Source organism: Pelobates fuscus, chromosome 1 (assembly GCF_036172605.1).
Source record: "Pelobates fuscus isolate aPelFus1 chromosome 1, aPelFus1.pri, whole genome shotgun sequence".
Lineage (NCBI taxonomy): Eukaryota > Metazoa > Chordata > Amphibia > Anura > Pelobatidae > Pelobates > Pelobates fuscus.
The window spans coordinates 182025017-182036108 of record NC_086317.1 but is presented as its reverse complement, the minus strand read 5'-3'; the positions used below and the strand labels follow the sequence as shown (position 1 = coordinate 182036108).

Genomic DNA, 11092 nt, shown 5'->3' with positions numbered 1-11092 from the left:
AAACGGACCAGGTCTGAGATCCCTCACTACGAATAGAACATCAATTACACAACCTACACCACCTCACTACTACTTATTTAACCGTACATTTCTTGTATATTGTTTCTACATTTCTTCACTCAGACATGTGTCATTACTGCAGTTTCACCAAGTTACACGGCATCAACCACCGACAAGACTACCTGGTTCCCTGCATTCAGTTTCAGGTATTGTAAATCTTACTCACTAAGATTACCTTTCTCCTCAAGGCCTCACTTCGCCTTCGTATCATGTAAACGTCACAATTGTGGGAACCCCGGGGGGCTTGTCTCTTCTTACGGACCCACGTTCAGGTCCCTCATCATACACGGGTTCGTACGTTGCATTTCATTATTACACTTTACCCATACGTTTGACATTTTTACATTTGGCATACCAGAGGCACGCCTCAGGCCCTCTAGCATCTACATTACCCTTAGGATATCTTCACCGGACCCATTCCCTGCGGAAGCAAGTATATATCGAAATCCTCTGGCACATTGACCAAAGGAATAAGACAATACTCAAGGTTAAGTATATACATATGTCAATTACACCATTCTAAGAGACTAGCCTCATCAGGCTAGTGAACTGGCATTGATGGTTAGGCGCTGGCCTTAGCTATCCTAAGTCATACAATGGTCCCGCGAGGTCTACACCCCCACCTCATACACGGAGGTTCAGCCCCACGACCAAATCATAGTTAGCTACCTCGCTCGCCCTTCTTTAGGGCTACAGTTAGGGCTTCCCAAGTCACGGCCACACGTTTTGAATCTCTTACAGTCACCGAGAGGTCAACATCCTGTCACCTCGTTCAAGTGGCCACATAATTCCTTCGGCCCTAATCATAGGTAGAGCCTCTCTCCGCCACTTGGCACTAGCAGGGCCTCACCTGTCACTCGGTTTTAGGTACATTTTTTTGCATGGGCACTAGCTAACATGCCAGTTCTCCGAAGGTCTCATCCCCACCTCTACAACACTTTACTTATCCAAATCATTATTTCTTTTCAGAATATCACAAGAATCCATCCCTATAATCGGTCTACTGTTGGCCGAAATACCCAGCACGCCAGTCAGGCCTGGGTCTCCGAAGGAGTCCCTCAACCCTTCTTTGTTCGTTCCCTTGTTTGTTACATACATCCTTACCCCTCATACAGCCCTATTTCTCCATCCAGCAGCTCAGGACTAACATTAAGCACTCTGCCTTCCCCTACAATACCTCTATTCATGGCCCTCACTAAGCCTTCACTCCATACGTTTACACTGTGGGGATAGTTATGGGATGATAATAGTAAACAGTTGAGAATTGCCCACTATTTCAATTCTCTAGATCCCAAAGATCGTTATCATGTAAGTGAAATGTATTCCATACAAATAAAATCACAATTTGTTATAAAAATAGATACAATTTATTGTGACAATTTAAATAATAATAATATGTAACATGCCTGATAATAATCAATGAATATGCAATACAATGGCAATACACATTCCAATGGTTAACACAGCAATTGTCAAGATTTTGAGGGGCTTCACAGAGAAAGAAAGTCTTTCACACAGCACAGCGAAAGGTCATAAAACTTTGGCTAGCAGTTAACTAATAACCCTTTCAATGCTGGTTAGATCCTCCTAGGCATATAATACCTATTCTCATGTAATTTTAATTAAAATAACATCTAAACCAGCTCATTAATCATTTCCTGGAACTATCCAATAAGAGTTATCTACCAGATTCTATAAGCCGAATTTTAATTTGCCTAAAAAGATATCTTATCTTATTTTAGAGCAAATCAATACACCTGGATAAAAACAACGGTATGCTAACATGTGATAATATCACATTAATATATATAATTACTCTTGATTCCACCTGCAGAATGGAATGTTTATAACTATATATTCTTTAGTTAACTAAGATTTCTAAATATCGAAATCTGACCGTGATTTATCCAGTCATATATCATGCTATTAGATTTTTAATTAATTTGGATTAATTAAATGAAACCAGCATAATTACCAGTTAAGTAGGTATTCTCATCAGATGAGTAGGTAGTCTCAGGAACTTGAGTGGATGTGTGTATGATTGATTGCATGGAAGTGTTGCTTGAGTGTTAGTTTCAGGAGTATTTGTCTGTCATAGGCCTCTCTGCATGTCCGAATCTGGAAGCCCAAACTCCAACTACTCTTCTCTGACTCCTTGCTTGACTCCTTTGCTTACTTTTTTTTTTACTTAGCCTGTGATCCTGATTTTTAAAGGGCCAGACTTTCTGTTCGTCATTACTTGATAAGCCAATAGGAAATTGAAGGTGGGGTCACCCTGCATATAGCAATTTAGGTATTTGGTCCATAGAGGGCAGTATCGCCTCACTAAACTTTCCTATCCAGGAAACAGTTAACTTTTCCTGATGACGATTTAGACGTAATTTGACTTATCTATATGGCTGCCATAATTTAAGTTTACTTGTCAGTTCAAAGCATTTCTTTGGGTTTTCTTCAGACAGTGTGTAGTTCAGGCTAGTGTTTAGTTACAAAAAGACATAAAAAGATAACAAAATGGAGTCTGCTCTGTTCTGAGTGACTCTGACAAAATACACTTTTAATTTCTATCATAGCACAAAATGTCTGCCGATATAAATATCCTGACAACACATAGCCCTATACAGGCACTATGGCAATCCCGGCCCCTCATTTGGGCTGTTACATACGTCAATTTCCGCACCACATTTGGGCAATTACATATGTCAAAATATACAAAATATAAATATAAAATATAAAAAATTAAATATGTCAAAATATACGAGGGTTATACCAGGGTTATAGAAACACAACCTTTCATACTACATTCCAATATTCCGCTTGGCCTCGTTAGGCCCACGCTAGTCTTTTCCCTCTCTCGGCACACACCCAAGAACCTGGTTCCTATCACAATGCATTTAACATATCCAGGCTTCTTTGGTCTGTCAGTCATTTAACTGTTTAGTACCTCTCACCGCCCCTTCATCCCTTCATCCCACGCACTAGACTGGGAGGCGGGCAGAAGGACAAGAGGGGCTGACCATTTTATTTCCGGGCAAGACTTTATATTGGGGTATGCTATTTTCACTACATGCGGGGAATCACACATCTGCTCCATCTGTTCCAGAAACCACACCTAGTCCACATATACAGCCCGACTGTCACCTAAGATACGCCTAACTAAGGTCAATATTGGCATCCTGGAATACTATCTGCATTTACACCCTGTTAGGCATCTGGTAGATTCTGATGCCGGGTTTCTCACAGGGGTTTCACACGGGCCTTATGGGCAACCCCACAGGTACACTCGTATGCCCTAACCTATTATCTACATCTATTGACCCACTTACGGTGGACCACCTTCTGTCCACAGCAATCATACCCTGGTTTCACGATCGGCCCTTTCCAGTCTTCACGTTTCTCATCTTAGTGCACCGCTCCCATCGGGGTAGCCATTCACAATACCCAAAAATAAGTTTGATCATAAACCTCTTCCGCAACACGCTCTGCAGAAACCCTCTACTGGCCGCTCCTAAATCATATTCAGGTGTCCAGCAGTCATCCACTCTCTGGATGAATTTTTTGTTGATTTAACGGGTACACAAACACCTAACAGTATTCACACCACCACAGCCCCTTTCCCCCCTTTTTTTCACGACACTCGGGGTCCCCCTGTTACCAGGGAAACAGTTGGTCCCTCTACCAGGCTCACTTTCTGGGGCATCGTATTGGACACCACTACTTTCCAAGCCAGCCTACCAGACGAACTGTCCCGCATTAGGAACGGATTTGTCCTGCTCCTGCGGAGTGTTGCGCAAAATAGGAGGGGGCTCCAGTCCTGGTTTAGGTCCCTCAACTTTGTAATGCGTATCATTCCGCAGGGTTGGTCTCTTGTCCCTGGACTACTTAAATTTGCTCCACGAGGTGCCGACTCCTGCCCAACCTTTCGGGCGATCCAGCCAGAGTAGTTTTACAAATTGGAGACGTTTTTCAGCCACATGGATTGGGATCTCTTTGTTCATTCCCCCACTTTCAAAACACTCACTTTCAATTCACACGGACGCAGCAGCACACACAGGGTTCGCAGCCATTTTTCAGCAACCACAGGTTAGGAATGCCTGGCCCACTGCGACGGATGCCTACTTTGTTGGAGATCTACCCCTTCGTGGTGGCCACCCTCACATGGGGTCATCTTCGGACCGTCAAGGCAGTTAAATGCTGCTCTGACAAGTCAGCAGCCTGCGATTTCATTAGCAGGGACGGTCATACTCGCCGCCACCATGGCTGATTTGCAGGCTGATTTGACGGGCAGCAACCCCTCAGTTCTTTCTAGTCTACATTTACATTCCTGGTGTCCACTACACAACCGCTGACGCTTTTGCACACTCTCAATTTAAGGTCTTCTTTCAGGCACTCCCTTCGATACACTACATACCATCCATGAGCTAATCTTGGACTAAGCACACAATTACACAACGTACAGGTGCACATGCTTCACGCAGTTTACGACTACTCTATCACTCGCGCCAGGGCCTTGTATATTGTACGTAACAATTAAAGTTTGCTTGAATCATAGTTTTGCAGTTAAACTATGGTAATTTTTGCCTCTTTTTCCAAACCTCCAATCAAGCATCTTACTTAAACCTCCTATGCTGTCACTACGCTTTACGTCTCCAAGGTCAAACACACACGATCAGTCCTAATCCACTACTCCACGTCTAAACCTTCCATTGAGGTGGAGCTACATCATGGCTTCCTTCGCTGGTCTCTCTGTCACAAAGCGCTGCATCAGCAGCTTCAAGCTCTTACACCCCAGTCTACATCACTAAGTGATGGAGCCATGGGTAATCCTCAGCGCAGTTACACATTTACCTCAATCAGAGTAAAAGCTCCTTACTAGCTTTCAGACCCACGCTGTATAAACTTGCATAAAGTGTGTTTTCTTTGAATCCTCTTTTGCCCTCTTTTACAGGCCTACAGGAGCACAAGTTGGAAGGCCATTTGGCCTGAATTTGTGGGAGGAGTTATGATCCTATATAAACCCTACCCCTCTACTTACTTTTGTCATGCAAGCTGTTTGTCCCCACCCACCTACACCCATCTATATTAACAATTCACCTTCTTTAGAAGAGGCTTACTTCTGGGATGACAGCCATGCAGACCAATTTGATGCAGTGGGCGGCTTATGGTCTGAGCACGGACAGGCTGACCCCTAACCCCGTCAACCTCTGCAGTAATGCTGGCAGCACTCTTATGTCTATTTCCCAAAGATAAACTCTGGATATGACACTGAGCATGTGCACTCAATTTCTGCACCATGAAGAGGCCTGTTCTGAGTGGAACCTGTCCTGTGAAACTGCTGTATGGTCTTGCCCACCGTGATGCAGCTCAGTTTCAGGGTCTTGGCAATCTACTTATAGCCTAGGCCATCTTTATGTAGAGCAACAATTCTTTTTTTCAGATCCTCAGAGAGTTTTTTTGCCATGAGGTGCCATGTTGAACTTCCAGTGACCATTATTAGAGAGTGTGAGAGCGATAACGTCAAATTTAACACACCTGCTCCCAATTCACACCTGAGACCTTGTAACACTAACGAGTCACATGACATCGGGAAGGGAAAATGGCTAATTGGGCCCAATTTGGATATTTCCACTTAGGGGTGTACTCACTTTTGTGGCCAATGGTTTAGACATTAATGGCTGTGTGTTGAGTTATTTTGAGAGGACAGCAAATTTACACTGTTATACAGGCTGTACTTTTACTACTTTACATTGTAGCAGAGTGTCATTTCTTCAGTGTTGTCACATGAAAATATATAATAAAATATTTACAAAAATGTGAGGGGTGTACTCACTTTTGTGAGATTATATATATATATATATATATATATACATATACATATACATACACACACACACACACACACACACACACACACACATACATACATACATACAAATCCACGTGTCCCGCATTCACAGTTCCCAGTCTTGTTGTTGCCTTGGTGCAATCCCCGGCTTAAATATGTATGATATCTTGATGGAGAGCACTCAAAGGACTCAAAATGTATTTCAAATAGTGCTTTTTATTTAAGCATCAAATCTTTGGATACAGAGTGTCAACGTTTCAGTCCCACTGGACTTTTATCAAGACAATTAAACTGTGTATATATCTTATTTAAATATGCATTGCTACAAAATCATTGAAGGGTAAAAAATGAAAACGAGATTAAGTGATGTCATCCATGACGTGTCTCATTTCAAAAAATATCAGTGTGATTAATCGAATACCCCACAGGAGTGGGTAATTAGGAAGTGAACAAAAAATAAAAAGATTTAAAGTACAAGTACATAATATACATATATACAAAGTATCGGGATCGTTATGGTGATTTAATCAAGGCATACTAAGAAAATGACTCTTAGATAAATGATTGTGAATAGCTATGTATAAAGCGGTCTGAATAATAAATGTCTATTAAGAAACATCACCACAACAGCCAGATCTACTAAGCACATAACATTGGGGATATGTTGCATTTAAGTTAGTACACTACTGAGATTTATAAATGTGAACTGCAAGCATAAATATATGATGTCATTTTTCAAAATATGGAGATACATAGCCTGTTTGTAACTTTTGTAGCATATTCAGCAGTCATTGTTGTTAATCTCTGCATACTAAGTATCAATGTAGAGATATACAGCTACATTGAAACTTAAATCTTATTGCTGTATGAAAGATATCATACATATTTAAGACGGGGATTGCACCAAGGCAACAACAAGACCGGGAACTGTTAGTGCGGGACACGTGGATTTGTATATATTGAAACCTTGAGGCTAGGTTTCTGCTCCCTGCACAGGACCCAGTGAGGGTGAACAGAATATTGTGATCCAACATGGAGGATTTTCTCACAAAAGCTGGAGCTTATGTGGAACATGCAGAAACCTTCCAGTTCTCAGAGGAACAGGCAGCCGCTTTATTGTGGCCACAAACGGACGCAGACTTACCGGCCTCATCTGAACCGCAAGACATCATTAGAGATTTACAAAAACTGAAACAAAAAGAAATTGATCTTGAACTTCATGCTATTTATTTATCTGACGACTTCAGAATGAAGAAGATACCGAGGGGTTTCAGGATTAAGAATATGCCAACCATTGGCAGGAATAACCCAGAGGTATGCTGTAAGTGGATTGGGATTTTAAATAAATGTTCTCTTAATTTGATGCTAGTAGTTATAGAAGAGGTGGGAAGTGAACTTAAAATCACCAAGTATAAAATTTCAGAACATGAATTAAAGCATGCTATAACTATAACCACTCCAAATTGTGACACTTTAATACAAAAACTATCTGATGACCTAAAGAAATATAAAATGTATCTGGTGAGGTTTAACCCCTTAAGGACACATGACATGTGTGACATGTCATGATTCCCTTTTATTCCAGAAGTTTGGTCCTTAAGGGGTTAAACGCCAAAAACTGGACAAAGTACATAATAATTACTCAGAAAACAGAGTGTACAAATGGCTGTCAGGGGAGAGAAATCGATCATATCAAAGATCTTACCGACAACGTATTAGAAAACCTCTGGGATCCACTGTAGACCTAACATCGGGAGAATCTGCATCGGATACAGATAATACCAACTCTCAAGGTGAAATGACTCCAGCCAAACCCATTACTAGAAGCAATACCAATTTAGAACTAGGACTGGGACTTACCAGAGAACCTGTGGGGGCTTGAACAAAATAAAATACAGGGGTAGAACGTCCTTCTACCGGCATATCACCAGGAGAGGCCAGAAGGGGAAGAAATACAGGACCCAGAGGTCGACCACCCAGAAGGTACTAGACAGTCCTATTATTAATTTGTCACATAGAACTCTGACCAATATTGAAACTAAATTACTTGCCAAGGGTTTATCATTTGTGCCAACATCTGGGACAGATGGTTTTGAGTGGGAAATAGATCAGTTTAAATTCAACCGCAAACTTAAATTAGTTGAACACTTTAAATCCCAACCATTACAAGATAAGAACATGGAAACATACAAATTACGGAGTATGTTTGATCCCCCTTCCAATAATGCTTCATTGAAGGTATTTGCACAAAATGTTAAGAATGATACCAGAAAGCTATTTAACAAAGAACCAACCAGTAACTCCAACATCTCTAGAAGTGAACGTGACGCTTTAAATGCCTAGCAAAAGATACATCAATAGTAATTTGCCCGGGTGATAAGGGTGGAGCCATCGTAATTATGCAGTACGAGGATTATAAATCCAAAATATTGAAACAATTATCGGATCCTACTGTATATGAATATACAACGTATGACCCATCTCACAAATTCAGTAATATTATCAGGAGCACATTGTTAAGAGGCTTGGAAGCAGGATACCTATCACAGGATAAATGTGACTATCTCTTTGAAACACATCCAAGAGGTCCGATATTGTACACTCTCCCCAAAGTACACAAAGATCCGCTACACCTACCTGGTCGACCCATTGTTTCGGCTATAGGAGGTTTATTAGAACCAAATCGGCAAATGTCTGGATACTAAGTTTAAAGCACCAATTATTTAGCTACCGACATGTGTAAAGGATACAGCAGTGGTGATTAAAGAAATACAACAGATTATTCTGCCGCAAGAAGAGATCTTATTAACCACTATAGACGTCAGCAGTCTTTATACAATAATACCACATGTCGAAGATATACAGGCGATGAGAGATGTACTATTGAATCATGACTCCACAAGTTATCCCCCCAATAGAATACATCATGGAACTCTTACATCTTTGTCTAACTTTGAATTATTTCCGGTTTGAATCAGGATACTATATTCAACTAACTGGCACCTCCATGGGAGCACCTATGGCTCCCATGTACACTAACGCATATATGTACTTATTTGAGAAGAAAAATATCTTAACCCAATATGGTGAACGTATTATTAAATATCTTCGTTTTATAGATGATATCCTGATCTTATGGAAAGGAGATGAACCATCATTTGTGGAGATGATGACGTCACTTAACATGTTGAATTCTCCGGTCAAATTCACGTTCCAATTCAGCAAAACACAAATTGACTTTCTGGATCTTTGAATTTTCATCAAGGCTAACAAATTGGGGTACACATTATACTCTAAGAACATTGACAGAAACACTATATTACATGCATCTAGTTTTCACCCCCCAAAATTAAAAGATTCCCTACCCATCTCTCAATTCTTGAGAGTGATGCGAAATAATTCTGACCCTATACTGGCGACCAACCAATTGGAACAGATGTATCAGAAATTTCTGGAAAGGGGATACACAAAATTCACGTTGAATCGTACATTGGAACAGGCATATGCCGCGCATGCGCATTAGGTCTCCCCGGCGGGTTGGCAGAATAAGTCTCGTCCACCGGCCAACGTAATGCAGAGGAGGAGCGGCGGCGGAGGAAGAAGCAACAACGTGGGACATGTCGCTGCTTTTGGTAAGTGACTGAAGGGGTTTTCACCCCTTTAGCAACCAGGGATTGGGAGGTGGGAGGGAGAGTGGACCTGCAGTGCCAGGAAAACTGATTGTTTTCCTGGCACTGGAGTTTCCCTTTAATTTATTTTCAGATCGACTATATTGTATTGGCTTAGATGTTGAAATACCCTTAGGTAGGGAAAGGGCCAGGCAGGGGTGCTTTGAGGATTTTTTGTACAGGGCGCCTAACGGCCTAAGGCCGTCTCTGCCTGTCAGTGTGTGTGTGTGTGTGTCTGCCAGTGAGCATTTTTAAATCAGCGAGAGTGTGTGTCTGTCATTGAGAGTATGTCAATGTGTCTGAGTACGTTTCTGTCAGTGTGTCAAATCAGTTAGTGTGTGACAGTCAGTGAGTGTGTGTCTAGATGGAGAGGTGGCATTGATGCAAAGGGGAGAAGTTAGTAAACATGACCACTCCCACCTGGGGGCGCCCAAAAAAATTGTCTGTGACCCTAGGATCGACCCTGGGTGGAAGATCACATAAACCTTGTAGAGCACGCTTGTTTTTTTCACTGCTAGAATAAAATGCAACTTTTATGAAGTGTGAATGATGGCTTGGTTTGATGGCTGGTATATTAGTGTGATGTACAATTCAATGTGTTTCACAGAAAAAGTGGTATGTAAACATTTTTTTTTAAAACCTTAATGGGTACAGTAACATCATATATTCCACAGACTGTGGCTTGGAAATATACTTTTTGTAAAATTTTGCATCACTATTTATATGGACAATTTCAGTTATGAAACAGGTCCCAATGGTAGCCAGAATCACAAGTCTTCTGGTGCCCACACAGTCATACATTTTCTTATTTTTATTTTACAGAATCCACAAACAAGACTGAAGTAAAAATACATACCTAATAACGCTGAGGATCCATAATGTGCCACTTTACTTTTAAAACCCAAAGAAATGAGCAGGCCAACGAGGTACTCTTTTCGAGGAGCCCATAGAGGGTGCTGCAGCCCAGGCGAAGGGCTGCATGGATAGAAGAGCCGGAAGAAGCTGCCCTGTGTACAAATTAAGACAGCATTGAATAATCTGAACTGCAAGACTCTTTGAAATCCCGTCGCCTGCACCTCCCTCCACATAGCCTGCCCGACCTCATTAGAAACAACGGAAAGCCTTGTCGTCCTTCATTCCACACTATTTTACCTCCTTGTCGAGTTTCACCATAACATCGGTCGCCCCCACAGAATGCGGCCCGCTGACAGGAGGTAGTGTTAGGGACAAAGGGGCGCCCATTATAACGGTGTATCTGTTCCACGCTGAACTAGGTCTGTTGAACTGCTGTTGGGAGTGCCCGAAAAACGGATTATGGCAAAGTCTAAAGAGGGAGGAGATAGTGTGGAGAGAGCGTTTGTAGTATTTGTCAGCATGCCAAGAGCATAGGAAATCTAAATTAAATGCATCTGATTTGAAACGACGAAAAAAACAAAACAAAAAAACAAGTTTACTTTTGACAAATCTGTCTCCAAACACAATATATTTATTTTGTAAACAATTTGTTATAGCAAATGAAATC

At 41.4% G+C, this 11092-nt stretch overlaps 1 protein-coding gene across 1 annotated transcript in view; it reads right to left on the bottom strand.

The window, feature by feature from the left end:
* The window catches only part of LOC134609480 (platelet-activating factor acetylhydrolase 2, cytoplasmic-like), a 165250-nt gene extending 154376 nt beyond the window's left edge, over positions 1-10874 (bottom strand). Inside the window, exons 1-2 of the mRNA XM_063453151.1 lie at positions 10723-10874; positions 10427-10577 (exon numbers count right to left, since the gene is read on the bottom strand). Of these exons, the coding sequence (XP_063309221.1) occupies positions 10427-10577; positions 10723-10812 (241 nt within the window). The 5' untranslated portion in view covers positions 10813-10874. The remainder of the gene's footprint in view (positions 1-10426; positions 10578-10722) is intronic.
* Positions 10875-11092: the final 218 nt, after the last annotated feature.